The sequence below is a fragment of the Meles meles genome, chromosome 2 (genome assembly GCF_922984935.1).
Source record: "Meles meles chromosome 2, mMelMel3.1 paternal haplotype, whole genome shotgun sequence".
Taxonomy (NCBI): Eukaryota; Metazoa; Chordata; class Mammalia; order Carnivora; family Mustelidae; genus Meles; species Meles meles.
Window position 1 is genome coordinate 105073381 of NC_060067.1, and position 25060 is coordinate 105098440.

The 25060-nt window shown below is 35.8% G+C and overlaps 1 protein-coding gene across 1 annotated transcript in view; it reads right to left on the reverse strand.

Annotated features, from left to right (window-relative positions):
* Positions 1 to 25060, reverse strand: part of TET2 (tet methylcytosine dioxygenase 2) — a 146304-nt gene that overhangs the window by 10841 nt on the left and 110403 nt on the right. The window contains exons 7-8 of the mRNA XM_045991740.1: positions 6137 to 6287; positions 4175 to 4264 (exon numbers count right to left, since the gene is read on the reverse strand). Coding sequence (XP_045847696.1) covers positions 4175 to 4264; positions 6137 to 6287 — 241 coding nt within the window. The remainder of the gene's footprint in view (positions 1 to 4174; positions 4265 to 6136; positions 6288 to 25060) is intronic.

The following is a 25060-nucleotide window of genomic DNA, read 5'->3' on the forward strand; positions in this document are numbered from 1 at the left end:
TACCATGCAATACAGAAAACACCTTATCCATTCACAGCTACTGACTGATTTAATTTAGGTAGATCTTACATCTATTTTTTACTTTTTTTTTAATGTACGAGTATAAGTTTGTATGTATTTAAATTTTTAGTTTCTTTTCCTTTTCAATTTTTTATTTAAATTGTAGTTAACATAGATGGTAAAATTGGTTTCAGGAGTAGAATTTAGTGATTCATCACTTACATATAACATATGTTACACATAACATCCAGTGCTCATCGCAAGTGCCCTCCTTAATACCCATCAACCATTTAGTACCCTGCCCACCCATCTCCTTCCATCAACCCTCAGTTTGTTCTCTGTAGTTAAGAGTCTCTTATGGTTTGCTTCTCTTTTTTTTTCCTTCCCATATGTTTATCCATTTTGTTTTTTAAACTCCACATATGAGTGAAATCATAAGGTATTTGTCTTCCTCTGACTTATTTTGCTTAGTCTAATACACTCCAGCTCCATTCACATCACTGCAAATGGCAAGATTTCATTCTTTTTGATGGCTGAGTAATATCCCATTATGTGCACACATTTATATTTTATGGTAAGAATGCATTGCATTCTTAAAACAAAGTTTTAAGTGTCCAATACTGTTCTGTTTAAGTGTCCAATACTGTTGTCCAATACTGTTTTAAGTGTCCAATACTGTTCTGTTGACTATAGGTACACATGTTGCAAAGCAGATCTCTAGAGCTTATTCATCTTGCTTGAATGAAACTTTGCCCACTTATCAGTACATTTACTCATATACAAAGACTGAAACACACCTAAAGAATCATACCTAATCATCTTGTTATAACTAAAATTTGGGGTACTGTTGTATTTTGGATATTCTAGGTTTAGGTAACGCATAAAATACTCCAAACATAATGTAACTGGGTGGAATATCAATGCTTAGAAAATCACATGTGTATGACACCACCTATGATAAAAATCAAAGGAGTAGAGTGAAAAGAACATTAATGCTTTGTTATTCTGTCCTCTTTCCCCACTAAAGCCATTTGATTAATAGCCCCTATAAAAAAATTTATTCAACAGAAAATGGTCAAACTTGAAATCTAGCAACACAGACTTTACTCATTTTCTTTTTATAGCTTGATACATTGTGTTTCTCACTCAGAATTATTTTACAACAGTACCAAAGCATCCCATATATTTTTCTGTGATACTTACCGAAGTATAAGGTTGTAAAATAACAGTATTAATCCAACTACTATTAACAGCATTTAAAATATTTTTCATAGACAACATATACATTTCTAAAAACCTAAGTCGTGACAATGAAACAACTTTATAAACAGATCATCATTATTTAATTTGCCTCTTTTGCTCCCACTTAAAAAAGAAAGAATTGAGGTTTGAGGAAAGTGTTAAAAGTCCATAATTGAAACAAGAGTAGCTAAATCATTAAATTAGTATTGGTCTCCCCATCTGTTTCTGCTGTGTAAGCTAATCTAATCCCATTAGTCTTTAATGTCATTAAATGACAACTGTTTGCTAAACACACTCTTCCTCATACTTCCCTATACCCACTGCTGCTGTGTACTCCTCTCTGGCTACCTTCCTCACTTCCAGCTTTCCTCCGTCTATCAGTCTCTCTCTTTCCCTTAAATCTTTAACCTCTCTTACTATATTGTGCCTACCCCCAGCATTTACTTTACTGGTTTCTCACCTTCCACTCCTAAAATGTCCATGTGTTCCAGAATGGCATCAGTAGCTCCTTCTCCTCTTTATAATCTCCACTTTGAAAAACTGTATTCACTCCTATGTATTCAGTTTCAACTACTTGCATTTTGACAAGTCTCAAATCTACAGTGCTAGTTTGGATTTTTCTCCTGATTTTCCATCTAATTATTCCAGAATTATGTCAAACATAGTTGTCCAAAATGAAACGTATCATTTCCCCTTTTTGCCCCAAACTTACTTTTCCTCATTGACTCCAAATACTAAATAGAACCATCTGTCCAAGCCAGAAATTTGCTGAATCCTGAAACTCTCCCTTTTGCTTATCCTCAAATCTAACTGGTCACTAAGTTCTGTAAGTTCTACCTCAAATATTTCACACATTTTCTTTATTTTATCACTACTGCCATCTCTTTAATTTAGGACTTTAACATCTCTTGCTCAATGACTACACTAGCTTACTTCTCCAATTTAATCTTATGCTAACGTACATTGTATTTTAATTTGGCTTGTTGAGTGAACTATACTTATTTATTTTATGCTTTTTTGTATTATGTTATGTCACCACATAGTACTTCATTAGTTCTTTTTTTATTGTGTCATGTTAGTCACCATACAATACATCATTTGTTTTTGTTTTTGTTTTTTTTTAACTACAAAGCTGTGATCACCAAGACAGCATGGTACTGGGACAAAAACAAACACATATACAGTGGAGAAAAGACAGTCTCTTCAGTAAATGGTGCTGCAAAAATTGGACAGCTATGTGTAAAAGAATGAAACTCAACCATTCTCACACCATACACAAAGATAAACTCAAAATGGATAAAAGACCTCAACATGAGGCAGGAATCCATCAGAATCCTAGAGAAGAACATAGGCAGTAACCTCTTCGAAATAGGCCACAGCAACTTCTTTCAAGATAATGTCTCCAAAGACAAAGGAGATAAAAGTGAAAATGAACTTTTGGGACTTCATCAAGATCAAAAGCTTCTGCACAGCAAAGGAAACAGTCAAGAAAACAAAGAGACAATCCACAGAATGGGAGAAGATATTTGCAAATGACAGTACAGACAAAGGGCTTGATATCCAAGATCTATAAAGAACTCCTCAAAGTCAACACACACAAAACATAACCATGTCAAAAATGGGCAGAAGACATGAACAGACACTTCTCCAATGAAGACATACAAATGGCTAACAGACACATGAAAAAAATGTTCATCATCACTAGCCATCAGGGAGATTCAAATCAAAACCATACTGAGATACCACCTTACACCAGTTAGAATGGCTAAAATTAACAAGACTGTAAACAACATGTGTTGGAGAGGATGTGGAGAAAGGGGAACCCTCTTACACTGTTGGTGGGAATGCAAGTTGGTGTAGCCACTTTAGAAAACAGTGTGGAGAGTCCTCAAGAAATTAAATATAGAGCTACCCTATGACCCTGCAAATGCACATCATTAGTTTTTGATGCATTGTTCTTTATAAATTAAATCACCCTCCTCTGCCCCCAACACACACTTAAAATGCCCCAATGGTAGCCTTCTGAAGTACAGGATCAAGTTCAAAGATTTTTATATGGTCTCCAAGGCCATTTGTGACCTTAATTCTTAATTCTGTACTTTCAGGGAGAACTTTTCTGTTCCTTCAGAAATGTGCATACCTCTATTTCAGTTAACATATTATTCTATAATTGCTATTTTACATATCTCTGTCTCCTCTAAAGAAGGAATTGCTTAAAGACAGAAACCCTACATTGCTCACCTTTATGTCCACAGTGACTAAATAGTTTATAATATATAACATATACTAAATATGATATCTAGCTTATATCCATTTAATGCTCCTGTTGTTGATGTTATAATGACAGGGAAGACTTCAGTTTTTTTTTTCCCCCTTCATGAGCATTTCTGAACAAATCACCTAGCCTTCCAAATAGGTACAGTCTACAACACACCCATAAAATAGGAAAAAGATGTTTTTGCTTCGTTCATGGAGCCAAGGCCAATTAAAAAGAAGAGAATCCAGCAAAATCTGACATATCTGGACATTTCTATGTACACTTACAAAGCAGTACACTCACAGCTTAATATATATAGACATATATGTGAAAACAGTTAATAGGTGGTTAGAACTGTAGTTTGCACCACATAATTTTAACCACCAAAGTCTGATTACAGAAGAGATATGAAAACAAGATTAGTGGATAGAACAGCTTGTGAGACTTAAAAGCTCATTATCTCTACAGATTAAAAGACCAAAAATATGCTCTTTTGGATGATATAATTCTTATGTACCAGAAACAGAACACTGTGGGTTCTCTAATTGGGAAGAGGAAAAATCAGAAAAATAAAGGAAAATCATGGCTTCAAAAATAATTTTGGAAGTAGGTAGGTCATCAATAATAAGTAAACTGTTCCAGTCATTGTCAATGATTTTCTTTTTATAAACTTACCTGATTATTATATGCATCAGGTGCAAGTTTCTTGTATGTTGGTGCCATAAGAGTGGACAGGTTTTGTAAATGAGACTCCAGTTTCTCTTCCTGTATAAAATTAATAATTGTATGTATTAAATCCTAAATCCTTTCCATATGTAAGAGAGGCTATCAGTTAAATTTTTCTCACTACATCTTAGATCAAAATGACAATACATAGTGTCTTTCTTATTAAATAAAGTTCCTTAACACAACTATGTCTAAGTAAAAAGTATAAACCATACATCATCTATTTTTGTATGTGTTATTAGAATGTCTAGCTCGTTGGTGTTTTTGTATTATCAATTTTGTACTCCCCATGTGGATATTTGGCATTTTATAAATACAAGACTATGCTAGTAGTAGGATAAGGAGAATGAAGCCATATGGTTTTAAAGAGGTCACATTCTCCAGTCAGCTGCCATGGAAGATGAGCTATTGAAAGGATTTGTTTGGTTCATCTATTTTCAATCTTTATATTTTTAAATGTTTATAAAAATAGCATTCAAAACTTGAGAAGATCTTTCCACTGAACTAAAAGTTAGTAGATGCTTCACATATGGATAAAACTCTCAGAACTAGAAATGTGGGAGTTTATATGCAGAACTTTGTAAAGTTTACTTTAAAGGAGAAATGTTCAGTTACACTCCTTCCTTCCTCCCTACAAAAAACAGATTTTCTAGGTAAGATGCTTGTAAAATGGTAGGTGATAATACCTAGTTATTCCATTCATATTTAGAAGTTCTCATTTCACAGTAACATTTTTTTTCCCTCCAAAACCTTAAAGGTTTTCTCCAAAAACCTTAAAGATGTAATTAACTGGAAGAGTTATACTTATTTGTAATTTAGAAAGTGAGGGGTTTCTAAGCCAACCTCTCCTACCTACCTGAGGGAGGATGTTCCTAGCAAATTCCCTTGGATTTGCTTTATGTTAAATCTAGTGAAAGTGATAAACATTTATAAAATGGTAGTAAAAAAGCTCTCCAGTGTGGAAAATTAAAGTGGCTCATCAACTATGTAAAATTGCTATACTTCATTAGGCATATTGTTTGTATTTTTTTCTTATGAAGAGGGATATGTAGCCCATTTACTATAGTTTATTAAAAATACAATCCTGTGAAAAAAATTGTATCATCATTTCAAGAGTTTTTGTACTTTACTAAATTTCCACTTACTATTATAGTCACAAATAATAACACTAGCACATTTTTCATTTAGAGGGACATATCAATAATATATATAGTATAACTGTGTATTTCAATTGCACTTAAAGTTTGAAAAGATAATTACAAGGTTCACAGAGTCACTAAAAATTTGGTCATATCTAAGTGGTAAGCATTCAGGGGATTTTTGATTATTCAATTAACATACACTAGAAGCTATACCCAAAAGTTGTTAAAATTGATATCCATTTGTAAGTTATATTTTGAGAAATATATAATATTAAAATTTTATACTAATATCTAAATATGTTTTAGTTACTTGAATGCATTTGTTATGATAACTTTAATAAATACCATGGTATGACAGTGTGATGAGAAATGGTCTTTATTGAATGGGACAGTGATGAAAATGACTTCTGCAACTCAGGTTTGAGAAAAATGAAAGTTTTAACAATAAAATGTTAACACTTGGTTTTAATACCAAAGTGATGGCTGCTTAAAACTCTGCAGTTAACATAAAAGGTTAAGTACAAAAGGCCATAGGTACGAATAGTTTATGTTCAGATTTTACTACTTTGGTTATCACATAGTTATTATTATGCTAATTTTATCAAATATATAATGTATACCTACAGTTCTGCTAAAATTTTGATGTACCTCTGAGATGAAATTCTCTATGTTAATGAGAATTTGACAGTATGTTACACTGTTTACTTCATCTGTACTCATCAATTCTCCATGAAAACCAAAGAGATTATATATCAAGAAGTAAACAAACCTCTTTTGGGTCATCCCCAAGCAGCTTAAATTTTCTTGGGATCTTGCTTCTGGCAAACTTACATCCATTGTAGTACATGCTCCATGAACAACCAAAAGAAAAGGAGGCACCACAGGTCTCAGGATCCAGCCCTTGACAGGCACAGGTTCTCCTGAGGAATCAAAGGACCAAGTTCATAGATATCGATATTGAACATTTCTCTAGGCTACCAGTCTTGTATTCTGGATGTCTGCATGCAAAAATGAGGGCAAATTAGTTTTTTTTTTTTTTAAAGATTATTTATTTATTTATTTGACAGAGAGAGAGATCACAAGTAGATAGGCAGGCAGAGAGAGAGGGAAACAGGCCCCCACTGAGCAGAGAGCCCGATGCGGGACTCGATCCCAGGACCCGGAGATCATGACCCGAGCCGAAGGCAGCGGCCCAACCCACCGAGCCACCCAGGCGCCCCTGCAAATTAGTTTTAACAGAAGTTTATTTTAAGCTTGCCATAACCACATCAGAAAAGAACTATTTTAACTCATTTTAAAACAAACCAATTTAAACAAACTTTTTTATAGCATAATACATTGAAATTTTACAGCTTACAAATGCTCAGCAAAAAAAAAAACAAACCCCAAAACACAAATAAGTAACACCCAGAGTAAGAAATAAATACATACTATCAACTATAGTCTCCATGTTATATATTAAATCCATAGACCTTATTCATTTTATTTATTAAAGATTTTTATTTATTTATTTGACACAGAGGGACTACAAGCGGGGGAGGGGGAGAGGGAGAGGGAGAAGCAGGCTTCCCACTGAGCAGGGAGCCCAATGCGGGACTCTATCCCAGGACCCTGGGATCATGACCTGAGCTTAAGGGAGAGGCTTAATGACTGAGCCACCCAGGCATCCTCCTTATTCATTTTATTTTATTTTATTTTTTTAAAAACGATTTTATTTATTTATTTGACAGACGGAAACCACAAGTAGGCAGAGAAGCAGGCAGAGAGAGAGAGGAGCAAGCAGGCTCCCTGCTGAGCAGAGAGCCCAATGCAGGGCTTGATCCCAGAACCCTGGGATCATGACCTGAGCTGAAAGCAGAGGCTTTTACCCACTGAGCCACCCAGGCGCCCCCTCCTTATTCATTTTATAATGAAAGATTGTACACTTTTTTAAAAATTTTTTTATTAACATACAATGCATTAACCCCAGGGGTACGGGTCTGTGAATTGCCAGGTTTACACACTTCACAGCACTCACCACAGCACATACAAGATTGTACACTTCTATAAACCTTTCCCGATTTCCCTTACCCCTAACCTCACAACCACCTTATTTTTTAAATTATTTTTTAAAGATTTATTTATTGGAGAGGGAGAGCAAGAGAGAGAGAGCACACAAGTTCGGGGAGGGGCAGGAGGTAGGGAGAGGAAGAGGGAAACAATCCCAAGCAGACTTTATGGTGAGTGTGCAGAGCTCCATGTGGGGTTCAATTTCATGACCCATGAGATCATGACCTGACAGAAACCAAGAGTCAGATGCTCAATGGACTGACCACTCAGGCGCCCTCACAATCCCTTCTCTGCTGTTTCAGAGTTCAACTTTTTTGTTTCTTTTTTTGATTCCACATAAAAGTGGAGTCATGTAGTATTTGTCTTTCTCTGTCTGGCTTATTTCACTTAGGGCAGTGTCCTCCAGGTTCATCCATGTTGTTACAAATGACAAGATTCCACCTCCCTTTCTAGGCTGAATAACAATTCCCCCTCTCCCTCCATAACACATTTTCTTTATCCACTTACCACTGGTGGACACGTAGGTTGTCTTTACACCTTGGTTATTATGAATAATGCTGCAAAGAACGCTGAAGAGCAAAAATCTCTGAAATAATGATTTCATTTCCTTTGGATATATACTCAGAAGTGGGATTGCTGGGTCATATGGAAGTTCTATTACTATCTTTTTGAGGAATCTCTATACTACTTTCCATCGCAGCTGTAACAGTTTATGCTCTAATAGGACTTTTCTCTGCTTTCATGTTAACATTCTTGTCTTTTTGGTAATAGACAACCTAACAGGGTCAGGTGACAGGAGATATCTCAACTGTGGTTTTGATTTATATTTCCTCAATGATTAGTGGTGTTGAACATCTTTTCATGTACCTGTTTGCCATTTGCATGCACTCTCTATAAAAATGTCTACTTAGGCTCTTTACCCGATTTTTTTTTCTATTGAGTTTTATAGATTTCTTGTGTATTTGGGATATTGACCTCTTTTAGATACATTATTTGCAAATATTTTCTCCCATTCAGTAGATTGCCTCTTCATTTTGTTGGTTTCCTCTACTGTTCAGTTTTTGGTTTGATGTAGTCCTACTTATTTGGCTTTTGGTGACTTTGCTTTGGAATGCAAAAAAAAAGATTGTTAAGATCAATTCCAAGAAGTTTACCCCTATGTTTTTTCTGGGAGTTTTAGTTTCAGGTTTTGTGTTCAAAACTTTAGTCAACTTTGAGTTGATTTTTGTGTATCATTTAAGAGAGGTCTGGTTTCATTCTTTTAGGTGTGATCCCTCCTTTTCTCAATACCATTTATTGAAGAAATGATCCTTCCCCCATTGTATAGTTTTGGTTCCATTAAAAAAATTTTTTTTAGGGTGCCTGGGTGGCTCAGTGGGTTAAAGCCTCTGCCTTTGGCTCAGGTCACGATCCCAGGGTCCTGGGATCGAGCCCCACATCAGGCTCTCTGCTCAGCGGAGAGCCTGCTTCCCTCCCTCTCTCTCTGCTTGCCTAATTGTGATCTGTCAAATAAATAAAATCTTCAAAAAAAATTTTTTTTTTACCATATTTGCATACATGTATTTGTTGGTTCTGCATTTTGCTCCATTAATCTGTCTGTGTTGTTGTCAGTACCATATTGTTTTAATTACTATAGCTTTGTGATATAGTTTGAAATTGGGAAATACGATGACTCTAACTTTTTCATTCTCAAGACTGCTTGACTATTTGGGGTCATTTGTGACTCCATATAAATTTAGGATTATTTTTTTCTATTAGCATGAAAAATGCCATTGGAATTTTGATAGGGATTGCACTGAATTTGCAGATTGCTTTGGGTACTGTGGGAATGTTAACAATATTGATTCTTCCAGTCCATGAACGTAGACCATCTTTACATTTATTTGTCTTTCTTTATTTCTTTAATCAGTCTTTTTTTGAGACATCAATCTTTTGTGGTTTTCAGTATACGGATTTTTCATCTCCTTGCTTAAATTTATTCCTAGGTATTTTGTTTCTTTTGTAAATGGGATTATTTCCTTACTTTCTCTGTTAGTTCACTCTTAGTATATAGAAACACAACCAATGATTTTTGTATATGGATGTATCCTGCAACTTTACTGAATTTGTTTATTAGTTCTAACACTTTTTGGAGTCTTTAGAATTTTTTGTATATAAGTTATCTGCAAATAGTGATAGCTCTTCTTTTTTCCTTTCTGATTCAGATCCCCTTTACTTTATTTTCTTGCCCTATTGTTCTATCTAGTATTTCGAAGAACATATTGAATGAAAGTCTTGAGAGTAGGCCTTCTTTGTATTGTTCTTGATCTCAGAGAGCTGTTCATCACTGAGTATGATGTTAGCTGTGGCTTACTCATATATGGCCTTCATTATGTTGAGGTACTTTCCTTCTATACTCAGTTTTTATTATGGAAGGATGTTGAACTTTGTCCTATACATTTTTCTGGACTTCTTGAATGATCATACCATTTTTATGCTTAATTTTGTTCATGTGGAATATTGCATTGATTGGGAATATTGAACTATTCTTACAACCGTGGAGTAAATCCCACTTGATCATAGTACATGATCCTTTTAAAGTACTATTGAACTTGGTTTGCTAATACTATGTTGAAAGTTTGTGCATTTAATTTTTCATCAGGGATATTGGCAAATAATTTTCTTTTTTTGTAGTGTCTGTCTGGTTTTGATATCATTGTAATGCTGGCCTTGTAAAATGAGTGGGAATAATTCCTTTTCTTCAAGTTTTTCGAAAGAGTTTGAGAAGGATTGCTAACCCATCTTCAAATATTTGGTAGAAATAACCACTAAAGCCATCTGATCCCAGGCTTTTCCTTGATGTGAGATTTTTGATTACTGACTCAATCTCCTTACTAGTAATTGGTCTATTCAGATTTTCCATTTCTTCATGATTCAGTCTTGGTAAGTTATATGTGTCTAGGAATTTAGCCACTTCCTCTAGGTTGTTCAACCTGTGGATGTACAATCGTTCATAGTATTTGCTTATAACATTTTGTATTCGTGTGTTATCTGTTGAAATGCCTTCTCTCTCATTTGTAGTTGTATTTCTTTGAGTCCTCCTTTTTTCTTGGTAAAAAGGTTTACTATTTTGTTTATATTTTTAAAAAAGTAGCTTAGTTTCATTCATCTTTTCTATTGTGTTTTTAGTCTCTATTTCATTTATTTCCACTCTGATTCTTGTTATTTCCTTCCTTCTGCTAACCTTGGGCTTTGTTCATTCATTAGGTTCCTTAAGGTGCAAAGTTAGGTTGTTTATTTGAAAATTTTCTTTCTTTCTTTTAATGTTGATATTTATTATTATGAAGTCTTTTAAAACTGCTTTTGCTATAGTCCACAAATTTTGGTATATTTGTTTCAAGATTTTTTTTGTTGTTGTTGTTGTTATTTCTTGAATAAGCTTTCTGCCCCTCTCTCTTTTGTTTCCTTCTAGGACCTTTATATTGTGTATATTGGTCCTCTTAGGGTGTCCCATAAATTCCTTAAGCTAGTTTCACTCTTTTTCATTCACTTGAACCCCTCTAGTAGATTTTGTAGTTTAGTTATTCTTCAGCTCTGTGACTTATGTTTAGTACTTTAAAAATATTTTCTCTTTGTTAAAATTGTTTTGTTTATATATTGCTGTTCTGACATTAGTGAACATCACAATCTTAGTAGTATTTTGAAATTATTTATGTATATTGTGACATGAAGAAGTTATTGTTAATGTCAAAAAAATTTCAATGTAAGGTAAGTGTAAAAGATAAGTGGATATCCTGTAACCTTAGTTACAAGTAGGAAATAACAATATAAACTCATGATTTAATAGCCCCAAATCACTCTTTGTAAAAAATAATTACTGTATCTGCCACTGAAAATGTCATAAAGTTACAATATCTCAGTGGTAATGAATATATCTGGGCACAAAGTGTGACCTCTAAATACCACTTTTCATCAAAAGGAAATACGTTAAAACCCACAGGTTAATAATGATACCAAAAAGAACGAACTGATGAATTGGTCATTTTGGGTAATTACTAAGACACCAAATCCCCATTCTCAAATTTTACAACTAAAGATATGTACCATATGTTTTTCTATTAATTTGCTTACAAACTATGTTTAATGGCAATCAGTTTATAAGAAAAAATTCTTTAAAGAACTCTAGCTAATAAATGCAGAAGGAATGTTATAATTAGAAATTATCATTTTAGAGATGTCAGCAAAAATGGCAGAATAAGGATCTCTGAAATTTCACTCCTCCATGAAAGCACTGAGAATACTGACTGGTAAATACCGTCATATTTAGAACTTTTCAGAAACTTGCAAATTAACAATGATTTGCAGCATTCCAGGGAATATTTATTCAAGAAAAGCAATGGAATTTCAATAAGAATAGTAAGCTTTATAGTGTTTTCATCTGCCCTATTCCCACTGTTCCCAGAACTCCATGACAGCTTTCAAAACCAACGACCCACATTTATAGTAACAATCAGCAACCTGGGGACCACTAGAAGGGAAAGAAGTAGGCTAGATATCCTTAAATGCTCCATTCCCAGGAAAGTATCATTATTTTACCTATTTGATAGTTCTCTACAAGACCCTACTAACAAAGCTGTCTTCATTAACCTGACTTGGAGTCAGGAGGTGTTAACTGTTAACCACTGTGGCTGCCTGAGGTGGCAGATAGCAGGTGGCTATTAAAAAAAAAAAAAAGGCTATTCAAAAGCTTAAAATTAAAAGATGGGAAATAAGATGTCTGTAGGAAGCTTTAAAAAGTTCTGACATGTTCCTGGGAATCCAGAAAGCCATGTACATACTTAAGGCTGTATGCTCACTCACAAAAGACATAAGCTCTAAACTGACTAACTTTGAAGCTCTGCACAAGCAGGGAGTAGCTGACTGTTGAAGGCATGCTCTAATACACATACAGAGCTCCTTTGCCCAAGACTGGGAGACTTACTGATTTTAAATAAGGATCTATGTATACTCATTAGATGACCACTAAGCTTACCAAGCACAGACTTCCACAACTGCTCATGAGAAAAATATAGATTTTATTGAAATAGTTTAGAAGAGTCACTAAACTAACAAACAGTACCAGCAACAATAACAAATCCTGGGTAGGGCAGAGAATCTAGCCTTGTAACTAATATATAATTCTAACAATTATAAAACATACAACAAAACAAAGTATGGTTAATACACAGGAAGAAAGCTTCAGTGAGGAAGTCCAGGTGTCAGACTACTAAACAAAGACTTTGAGTTATGATTTCAAGAATGTTTAAAGAACTGAAGGAAGTCATGCTTAAAGAACTAAAAGTATGAAAACAATGCCTTCTCAAATAGATGAGATAAAAGAAGTAGAAACCATAATAATAAAACAAGTGGCAATTCTGGAACTAACAAGTAAAAATCACAGAAATAAAAAAAACCTCAATTACAAGGATTCAATGGTAGATGTGAGGAAGAGACAGAAAAAGCAGCGGAGAGAGAAGATGAAGTCAATTGAGATCATCTGTTCCAAGAAACAGAAAGAAAAAAGAAGAAAAAAATAACACAATCTCAGAGACCTGTGGGGATAATGTCAAACACACCATCATGTTCATAATGAGCATCCCCAAAGTAAAGGAGGGAGAGTAAGAGAGTATGTAGCCCAAACTCCTCAAATTTGACGAACAACATTCAAGAATCTCAGATAACTCCTAGTAGCATAAAAAGGTGCTCCACATCTAGAGTAATTATAATGGTTGACAGCCAAAGAGAAAGAATCTTGAAAGCAGCAAAGAACTCTTTTCAGTAAGATTAACAGCTGAGGATGCCTAAGACACAATGGAGGCCAGAAGGTATTAGTATGGCATACTTAAATGTTGGAAGAATAAGACTGTCAACTAAGAAATTCTGTATTTAGTAAAACTATACTTTAAGAGTGAATAATAAACGAAGGTATGTCCTGATAAATAATCTGAGAGTGTTTATTGCTATTGGGCCTGCTCTATAAGAAATACTAAAATGAAGTCCTTCAGACTGAGAGAAAAGGATGCTGGACAGTAACTCAAATCCATATGAAAAGATGAACACCAGTAAAAGTAAATACATAGTTAAACAAAAAGACCTTATATGTGTATTGTTTTTAACTCTTTATATCTGATTTAAAGGCAACTGTAGATTGACACTTGAAGGAGGAGTCAAGACGGTGGAGGAGCAGCAGACTGAGATGACATCAGTTCGCAGGAGTTCAGTTAGTTATCAAACCAAACAATTCTGAACACCTACAAATTCAACAGGAGATTGAAGAGAAGGAGAGCAGCAATTCTAGAAACAGAAAATCAACCACTTTCTGAAAGGTAGGATATGGGGAGAAGTGAATCTGAAGCCACGGGACGATAGACTGTGGGGGGAGGGGTTGGCTCCTGGCAAGCGGCAGAGCAGCAGAGCAGAAAATCAGAACTTTTTAAAGTCTGCTCCACTGAGGGACATTGCTCTAGCGGCTCAGCGGGGGTGGAGCTCTCACAGGAACAGTGTGGTCTCAGGTCCTATGGGGTCAAAGAAGGATTGGGGGTGTCTGAGTGTAGCAGAGCTTCCTGGTATTAGAGCGATGAAGCCGGCTACAGAGACGGAGCCGAGGAGTGAGCTCTCAGCTCGGGGTTACCTTAAACTGTGATCTGAGGCACAGTCAGGCCACTGCTCTTTGAGCAGGTACCACACAAGTGGCAGATCCAGGGAGACCCACTGGAAGAGCGGAAGGAATCTGCCGGGTTTGGAGACTCCAAAAGGGGCTGTGTGCCAGAGACAGAAATGTTTGGTCACAGACTGGGTGATCTCAGGATGCGATTGGAGACCAGGGAGACAGGAATGACTGAGCGCTTTTCTCCGATGGCGCAGTAAGGAGTGGGGCCCTGAGCTCTCGGCTCCTACAGGCTGGAGATTGGAAGGGCACCATTTTCATTCCCATCCTCTAGAGCTCTATGGAAAGCGTTCAGGGAACAAAAGCTCTGGAGAGCAAACCTGAGCAGATTACATGGCTTGGCCCCTGGCAAGAGCAGTGCAATTCTGCCTCCGGCAAAGACACCTGAGAATCACTATAACAGGCCCCTCCCCCAGAAGATCAGCAAGAACATCCAGCCAAGACCACGCTCACTGATCAAGAACAGTGGAATTCTTTAGTCTTGCAAATTAATTAAAAAAATTTTTTTCTTAATTTTTTGACTTTTACTCTTTCCTCTTTTTTTAATGTTCTTTTAACTAGTTTATCTTAAAAATACCTTAAAAAATCTTTTTAAACCATCATTATTATAGTCATATTTTATCCTTCATTGTATCTAATTTTATTTTTTGTATACATATAAGGTTTTTTCTTCTAAAAAAGGTTGGGAACAACTTCTTTTAATAGATCAAAATATACCCTAAATCTAGCACAGGGCTTTGTTCTAGTCTACAGCCTGAGCAAATTCCCTCCACTTTCTTTTTCTTTATTTTCCCACCTTTATTTTCCCAACCAACTTATCAGCTCCTTTTTTTTTTTTTTTTTTTTAAATTAGAGAGATAGAGACCACAAGTAGGCAGAGTAGCAGACAGTGGAAGAGGGAGAAGCAGGTTTTCCACTGAGCAGGGAGCCCGATGTGGGGCTCAATCCCAGGACTCTGGGATCGTGACCTGAGCCAAGACAGCCGCTTAACCAACTGAGCCACCCAGGTGCCCCTTATCAGCTCCTTTTTAAGAAATTTTAAAAAATTTTCATCTTTAGGGGCGCCTGGGTGGCTCAGTGGGTTAAGCCACTGCCTTTGGCTCAGGTCATGATCTCAGGGTCCTGGGATCGAGTCCCGCATCGGGCTTTCTGCTCAGCAGGGAGCCTGCTTCCTCCTCTCTCTCTGCCTGCCTCTCTGCCTAATTGTGATTTCTCTCTGTCAAATAAATAAATAAAATCTTTAAAAAAAATTTTCATCTTTACAGTCATATTCCATCCCTTCATCATGTTTACCCGTATTTTTGTGTATATATACGTTTTTCTTTCTTTAAAATTTTGGGAGGTAGTTTCTTCTAAGAGACTAAAATACCCCCAAAATCAAGTGGGTGGCTCTGTTCTATTTACCAGTCTAATATATATATATATATAATTTTAAATTTTTTAAAATAATTCTTGTTTGAACTTCTTTTTACCCTCTTTCTTCTCCCCCCAATTTGGGGTCTCTTCTGATTTGATTAACACACAGGTTTCTGGGGTCTTTGTCACCCTTCCAGTATTTTATTCTCTCGTTCATATATTCTTTTTTTTTTTAAAGATTTTATTTATTTATTTGACACAGAGAGTGAGATCACAAGCAGGCAGAGAGGCAAGCAGAGAGAGAGGGGGAAGCAGGTGACCTGCTGAGCAGAAAGCCTGATGTGGGACTCAATCCCAGGACCCTGAGTTCATGACCTGAGCAGAAGGCAGAGACTTAACCCACTGAACCATGCAAGCGCCCCATCTCTCGTTCCATTTATTCTTATCTGGATAAATTACAAGGTGGAAAAACTCACCACAAAGAAACAACAACAATGACAACAAAACCCAAAAAATAAACAAACAAAAAAACCCAAGAGGCAGTACTAAAGGCTAGGGACCTAATCAATAAGGACATTGGTAATATATCAGATCTAGAGTTTAGAACGACAATTTTCAAGGTGCTAGCTGGGCTCAAAAAAGGCATGGAAGATACCAGAGAAACCCTGTCTGAAGAAATAAAAGGCCTTTGTGGAGAAATAAAAGAACTAAAATCTAACCAAGATGAAATTTAAAAAAGCTATCAATGAGGTGAAGTAAAAAAAGGAGGCTCTTACGGCTAGGATAAATGAGGCAGAAGAGAGAATTAGTGATACATAAGACCAAATGATGAAATAAAGAAGCTGAGCAAAGGAGAAGCAAACAACTATTGGACCATGAGGGGCAAATTCAAGAGATAAATGACACCGTAAGATGAAACAATATTAGACTAATTGGGATTCCAGAAGAAGAAAGAGAGAGGGGGGCAAAAGGTATATTGTAGAGAATTACTGTAGAGAATTTGCCTCATATGGCAAAGGGAACAAGCATCAAAATACAGGAGGCACAGAGAATCCACCTCAAAATCAATGATAGGTCCACACCCTGTCATCTAATAGTTAAACTTACAAGTCTTAGTGACAAAGAGAAAATCCTGAAAGAAGCCCAGGACAGGAAGTCTGCAACATACAATGGTAAAAAAATATTGGTTTGGCAGCAGACTTATCCACAGAGACCTGGCAGGCCAGAAAGAACTGGCATGATATATTCAGAGCAGGAAATGAGAAAACCATGCAGCCAAGAATACTATATTCAGCTAGGTTATCATTGAAAATAGAAGGAGAGATAAAAAGCTCCCAGGACAAACAAAAACTAAAAGAATTTGTAAACGCCAAACGAGCTCTACAGGAAATACTGAAAGGGGTCCTCTAAGCAAAGAGAGAGCCTAAAAGTAGTAGACCAGAAAGGAACAAAGACAATATACAGTAACAGTCACCTTACAGGCAATACAATGGCATTAAATTCATATCTCTCAATACGTACCCTGAATGTAAAAGCGCTAAATGCCCCAATCAAAAGACACAGGGTATCAGAATGGATACAAAAAACCCCAAAAAACCAAAAAAACAACCCCCCCAAAAAACCATCAATATACTGTCTACAAGACTCATTATAGACCCAAAGACACCTCCAGATTTAAAGTAAGGGGGAGGAAAATAATTTACCACGCTAACAGACATCAAAAGAAAGCTGGGGTGGCAATCCCTATATCAGATCAATTAGATTTGAAGCCGAAGACTATAATAAGAGATGAGGAAGGACACTATATCATACTCAAAGGGTCTGTCCAACAAGAAGAGCTAACAATTTTCAATATCTATGACCCTAACATGGGAACAGCCAACTATATAAACCAATTAATAAAAAAATCAGAGAAACACATCAACAATAATACAATAATAATAGAGGACTTTAACACCCCCTCGCTGAAATGGACAGATCATCCAAGCAAAAGATCAACAAGGAAATAAAGGACTTAAATGACACACTGGACCAGATGGACATCACGGATATATTCAGAACATTCCATCCCAAAGCAAAAGAATACACATTCTTCTCTAGTGCACATGGAACCTTCTCCAGAATAGATCACATCCTGGGTCACAAATCAGGTTTCAACCAGTACCAAAAGATTAGGATCATTCCCTGCATATTTTCAGACCACAATGCTATGAAGCTAGAACTCAAGCACAAAGGAAAGTTGGAAAGAACCCAAATACATGGAGGCTAAAGAGCATCCTACTAAAGAATGAATGGGTCAAATAGGAAATTAAAGAAGAATTCAAAAAATTCATGGAAACAAATGATAATGAAAACACAACTGTTCAAAATCTGTGGGACATAGCAAAGGCAGTCCTGAGAGGAAAATATATAGTGATATACAGCAAAGAAAACCTAAGCCCAGCAAGAGAAGAGAAATAATAAAGATCTGAGCAGAAATCAATGAAATGAAAACCAAACCAAACCAAAACAAAACAAAACAAATCCCCAAAAAACAAAAACGAAAAAACAGTAGAACAAATCAATGAAACTAGGAGCTGGTTTTCTGAAAGAATTAATAACTGATAAACCCCTTGCCAGACTTACCAGAAAGAAAAGAGAAAGGACCCAAATAAATAAAATCATGAATGAAAGAGGAGAGATCACAACCAACACCAAAGAAATACAAACAATTATAAGAACGTATTATAAGCAACTATACACCAGCAAATTTGACAATCTGGAAGAAATGGATGCATTCCTAGAGATGTATAAACTACTAAAACTGAATCAGGAAGAAATAGAAAACCTGAACAGACTCATAACCAGTAAGGAGATTGAAACAGTCATCAAAAATCTCCCAACAAACAAGAGCCCAGGGCCAGATGGCTTCCCAGGGGAATTCTACCAAGCATTTAAAGAAGAATTAATTCCAATTCTCCTGAAACTGTTTCAAAAATTAGGAATGGAAGGAAAACGTCCAAACTCATTTTATAAGGTCAGCATTACCTTCATCTCCAAACCAGAAAAAGATCACATCAGAAAACAGAATTACGGACCAATATCCTTATGAACACAGATGCGAAAATTCTCACCAAAATACTAGCCAGTAGGATCCAACAGTACATTAAAAGGATTATTCATCATGACCAAGTGGGATTTATTCATGGGCTGCAAGGTTGGTTCAACATCCACAAATCAATCAATGTGATACAATACATTAATAAAAGAAAGAACAAGAACCATACAATACTCTCAACAGATGCTGGAAAAGCATTTGACACTGTACAGCATCCTTTCTTGATCAAAACTCTTCACAGTGTTGGGATAAAGGGTACATACCTCAATACCATCAAAGCCATCTATGAAAAACCCACAGTGAATATTACTCTCAATGGAGAAAAACTAAGAGCTTTTCCCCTAAGTTCAGGAACATGGCAGGATGTCCACTATCACCACTGCTATTCAACATAGTACCTAGCCTCAGCAATCAGACAACAAAAAAGAAATAAAAGGCATTCAAATCGGCAAAGACGAAGTCAAAGTCTCACTCTTTGCAGATGATATGATACTTTATGTGGAAAACCCAAAAGACTCCACTCCATATCTGCTTGAACTTGTACAGGAATTCAGTAAAGTGTCAGGATATAAAATCAATGCACAGACATCAGTTGCATTTCTATACACCAACAACAAGACAGAAGAAAGAGAAATTAAGGAATCCCATTTGCAATAGCACCCAAAACTGTAAGATACCTAGGAATAAACCTAACCAAAGAAGCAAAGAATTTGTACTCAGAAAACTGGAAAGTACTCATGAAAAAAATGGAGGAAGACACAAAGAAATGGAAAACGTTCCATGCTCATGGATTGGAAGAACAAATATTGTGAAAATGTCTATGCTACCTAAAGCAATCTACATGTTTAATGCAATCTCTATCAAAGTAGTATCAATTTTTTTCAAGGAAATGGTAGAAATAATCCTAAAATTTATATGGAACCAGAAAAGACCTTGAATAGCCAGAGGAATGTTGAAAAAGAAAGCAAGAGTTGGTGGCATCACAATTCCAGACTTCAAGCTCTATTACAAAGCTGTCATCATCAAGACAGTATGGGACTGGCACACAAACAGACATGTAGATCAATGGAACAGAACGGAGAGCTCAGAAATAGACCCTCAACTCTATGGTCATCTAATCTTTGACAAAGCAGAAAGGAATGTTCAATCGAAAAAAGACAGTCTCTTCAACAAATGGTGTTGGGAAAATTGGGACAGCCACATGCAGAAAAATGAAACTGGACCATTTCCTTACACCACATACAAAAATAGACTCCAAATGGATGAAGGACCTCATTGTGAGAAAGGAATCCATCAAAATCCTTGAGGAGAACACAGGCAGCAACCTCTCCGACATCAGCCATAGCAACTTCTTCCTAGAAACATCACCAAAGGCAACAGAAGCAAGGGCAAAAATGAACTATTGGGACTTCATCAAGAACAAAAGCTTTTGAACAGCAAAGGAAGCAGTCAACAAAACCAAAAGACAACTGACAGAATGGGAGAAGATATTTGCAAATGACATATCAGAAAAAGGGCTAGTATCCAAAATCTATAAAGAACTTATCAAACTCCCAAAGAACAAATAATCCAATCAAGAAATGGGCAGAGGACATGAACAGACATTTCTGCAAAGAAGACATCCAGATGGCCAACAGACACATGAAAAAGTGCTCCACATCTCTTGGCATCAGGGAAATACAAATCAAAACCACAATGAGATACTACCTCACACCAGTCAGAATGGTTAAAATTAACAAGTCAGGAAACAACAGATGGTGGCAAGGATGTGGAGAAAGGGGAACCCTCCTACACTGTTGGTGGGAATGCAAGCTGGTGTAGCCACTCTGGAAAACAGCATGGAGGTTCCTCAAAAAGTTGAAAATAAAGCTACCCTATGACCCAGCAATCGCACTACTGGGTATTTACCCTAAAGATACAAAGGAAGTGATCCAAAGAGGCATGTGCACCTGAGTGTTTATAGTAGCAATGTCCACAATAGCCAAACTATGGAAAGAACCTAGATGTCTGTTACCAGATGAATGGATAAAGAAGATGTGGTATATATATACAATGGAATACCATGTAGTCATCAAAAGAAATGAAATCTTGCCTTTTGCAATGATGTGGATGGAACTAGAGGGTATTATGCTGAGCAAAATAAGTCAATCGGAGAAAGACATATCAAATGATCTCCCTGATATGAGAATTTGAGAGGCAACGTGTGGGCTTGGGTGGTAGGGAAGGAAAAAATGAAACAAGATAGGGTTAGGAGGGAGACAAACCATAAGAGACTCTTAATCTCACAGAACAAACGAGGGTTGCTGGGAGGAGGGGGGTAGGGAAAGGGTGGTTGGGTTATGGACATTGGGGAGGGTATGTGCTGTGGTGAGTGCTGTGGAGTGTTTAAGCCTGATGATTCACAGACCTGTACCCCTGGGGCTATTAATACATTATATGTTAATAATAAAAATTTTTTAAAAAGCATAGAAAAGGTAAAAGGTAACTGTAAAGCAGTAATTATAAATCCGTTAATGTACATACAATGCATAAAACTGTATGACAATAAAAGCCCAAAGGAAAAGGAGTGAATGGAACTATATAGTAATAATGTTTCTGTACAGTAGTATAATTAAATTGGTATTACTCTAATTTAGATTGTTATAACTCCAAGAAATATTGTAAGAGTGACAAGGGAGTCAAAATGGTACACTAGAAAACATCTACTGAACACAAAATAATGTCTTAAGGGAAGAATAGTGAAATGAAGTACATACAGAAACCAATAATAAATTGACAGATATAAATTCTACTTCAACAGTAATTACATCTACTGTATATGGTTTAACTAATACAACTAAAAGGCAAAAACTGGAAAATGGATTAAAATTTCAACTATGCATCATCTTTAAGAGACATGACTTAGTTTTAAAGATATAAATAGGCTGAAACTAAGTGGACAGAAAAATATGTATCATGCAAACAGTGATCAGAAGAGAACTGGAATGCCTATACTAATATCAGAGTAGGATTTAAGACAATATTATTACAAGAAACAAGTACATTTTTTTTTAACTAGTGCATTTTTATAAAAGGGTCATTCTTTAAGATGTAACAATTATAAATACATATGAGCCTAAAAATAGAGCACCAAAATACATAAAGTAAAAAATGACAGAAGTAAAGCAGATTATTTAATAATCCACTTTCAATAATGGATATATAACAACTAGAAACAATTAAGGAAGAAAAACACTGGAAATCAACTGAGCTAAACAGTATCTAGAGAACACTCTGCCAAACAACAGAATATATTCTCAAATGTGCATGGAATATTCTCCAGGACAGATTGTTTATTATCATAAACAAGCCTATCTGAATTTAAATGTTTAAAATCAATGGGATGAAATTATAAATGGGGAAGAAGCAAGTTTGGGTAATTAATAAATATGTATATGCAACACACTGCTAAATAGTGGGTGAAATAAAGTTGTAAGGGATGTTAGAAAATATTTTCTGATAAATGAAAATGAAAAGTCAAAATATTAAGACTTTATGTGATGCATCTAAAGCAGGATTAGAAGAAAATTTATAGCTTTACAGACCTATATTTAGAAGGTCCTCAAACCAATAAAATAATCTTCTGTCTTAAAAATCTCGAAAAAGAGAAAACTAAACACAACACAAATGAAGGAAATACTAAAGATTAGAGTGGAAATTAATGAACTAAAGAATAGAAAAACAATAGAGTAAATTAAAGGAATCCAAAGTTCTTTGGAAGGATCCAAGCTTGAGAAAACTACATACACGGAATCAGAGAAAAGAGAAGACCCAAACTGTTAAAATTAGGCATTAAAAAAGAAAACATACCTTAGAAATGACAAGGGAATAAAATAAAAATGATATATCAGCTAAGTAGATAACCTAGAAGAAATGGACAAATGCTTACACACAAACTACTGAAACTGACTCAAAAAGAAATAGAGATTAACAGAACTATAACTAATAAAATGTTGAGTTAATAATCAAACTGCCAGTAAAGATAAGCCCAGAAGTACATGACTTGACTGCCAAATTCCACCAAACATTCAAAGAATTAGTGCTGGGGTGCCTAGTTGGCTCAGTTGGTTAAGTGTCTGCTTTCAGCTCAGGTCATGATCCCAGGTCCTGGGATTGAGCCCCACTTCTTCCTCTCCCCACTGCTCATCCTTTCTCAAATAAATATATAAAGTATTTTTAAAAAAATAAAGAATTAACCCCTATCCATTAAAAATTTTTCCAAAAAAATAGAAGGGAAAATTTTCAATGGATTCTATGAAGGTGGTATGAATCTACCACCAAAAACAAAGAGATCACAAGAATGCAATATACCAATATACTTTATTAACATAAATGCTGGAATCCTCAATAAAATCTAACAAACAGATTTGCACATACAAAAGATCTGTACATTACAGCCAAGGGTGATTTATCTCAGAAATGCAATGTTGGGCCAACATGCAAAAATCTAAGTAATATACTACATAATCATCTCATTAGAAGCAGAAAAAGTATTAGCAAAAATTCCAACATCTTTTCATGACAAAAATATTGCTAGAATAGGGAAAAAGAAAAAAAAAAAAAAACCAAAACACCTCAACCTGATAAAGAGCATCTATAAAATCTACAGGTAGCATCATACTTAATGGTGAAAAACTGAGTTCCTAAAATCGGGAACAAGACAAAAATGTTTGCTTTGTCAACTTTATTCAATAGCTGCTACAAGGTCTAGCAAGGAAAATTAAGCAAGAAAAAGGAAGAAAGGCACCGAGATTCAAAAAGAAGAAATTAAACTATCACTATTGTAGATGACATAGTCTTGTATGTAGTAAATCCAAAGGAATCTACCAAAAGAGGAAAAAAAAAAATAACACTAATAAACTAGTTCAGTAAGTTTGCAGAATACAAGATGAATACATAAAAATCAATTGTTCAATGAAGACTAATGAGGAGCTAAATGAAACATAAGCAATATGCCTTATAAAAAATTCAAAGTAATGGTCATACATATTGGACTTGAAAAAAGGATGTATGAAGTCAGTAAGAACACCAAAGAGAAAGCAAATATAAAAAATCATGTCATGGGGCACCTGGGTGACTCATTGGGTTAAGCCTCTGCCTTTGATTCAGGTCATGATCTCAGGGTCCTGGAATCGAGCCCCACATTGGGCTCTCTGCTCAGCAGGGAGCCTACTTCCCCCCTCTCTCTGCCTGCCTCTCTGCCTACTTGTGATCCCTTTCTCTCTGTCAAATAAATAAAATCTTAAAAAAAAAAAAATAACCAGTCATACCGAATCATACTGAATACTGAAGTATTCAGTAGCTGAAATGAAAAATATCCTAGAGGGAATGCACGGCAGACTAAAGGCTGCAGAAGAACAGATCAGTGATCTGGAAGGCAGGAGATGGAAAGCAAACAAGCTGAATAGCAAAAAGGAGAAAGCATTTTAAAAAGGAGAATAACTTAAGAGACTTTGCAACATCATCAAGCGCGGTAACATTCATGTTGTAGGGAATCCCAGAGGGAGAATAAAGAAGGGGGCAGAAAATGTATTTGAAAAAAATAAGAGCTATAAACGTCCCTAAATCTGGGGAAGGAGACAGAATCCAGGTCAGAAAGCACAGAGAGTGCCTAAAAGGTGAACCCCAAAAGATCTATACTAGGTACATAAAAACTAAAAAGGCAAAAGTAATTATAATAAGAAAGATTTAAAAGTAGCAAGAGAAAAGTTACATACAAAGAAAACCCCATAAGGCTATGAGAGGATATTTTAGCAGAAACTTTGCAGGCAAGAACAGAGTGGCATGATATATTCTAAGTGCTGAAAGGATAAAGCCTACAATCAAGAATATTCTACCTACTCTACCCAGCAAGATTATCACTCAGAATTGAAGAGACAGAGTTTCCCAAACAATAAAGTAGTTCATCACCACTACACCAGCCTTACAAAAGAGGTTAAAGGGAATTCTTTAAGTGGAAAGAAAAGGCCATAATTAGAAGAAAATTATGAAAGGCAAAATTTCACAAGTAAAAGCAAACGTATAGTAAAGGTAGTAAAGGAATCGCTCATAAAGTCAGTGTGGCGGTTAAAACAAAACTAGTAAAATCAACTGTATCTACAAAAATTAGTCAAGTGATAAAAAGATGTAAAATATGACATCATATAATAAAATATGGAAGGGGAACAAGAATTTAGTGTGTGTTTTTTTTAAGATTTTATTTATTTATTTATTTGACAGACAGAGATCACAAGTAGGCAGAGAGGCAGGCAGAGAGAGAGAGAGGAGGAAGCAGGCTCCCCGCTGAGCAGAGAGCCCGATGCGGGGCTCGATCCCAGGACCCTGAGATCATGACCTGAGCCGAAGGCAGAGGCTTTAACCCACTGAGCCAGCCAGGCGCCCCAAGAATTTAGTGTTTTTATGTGTTCAAATTTAAGTGACATCAACCTAATATAGACTGCTATACACACAAGATGTTCTGTATGAAC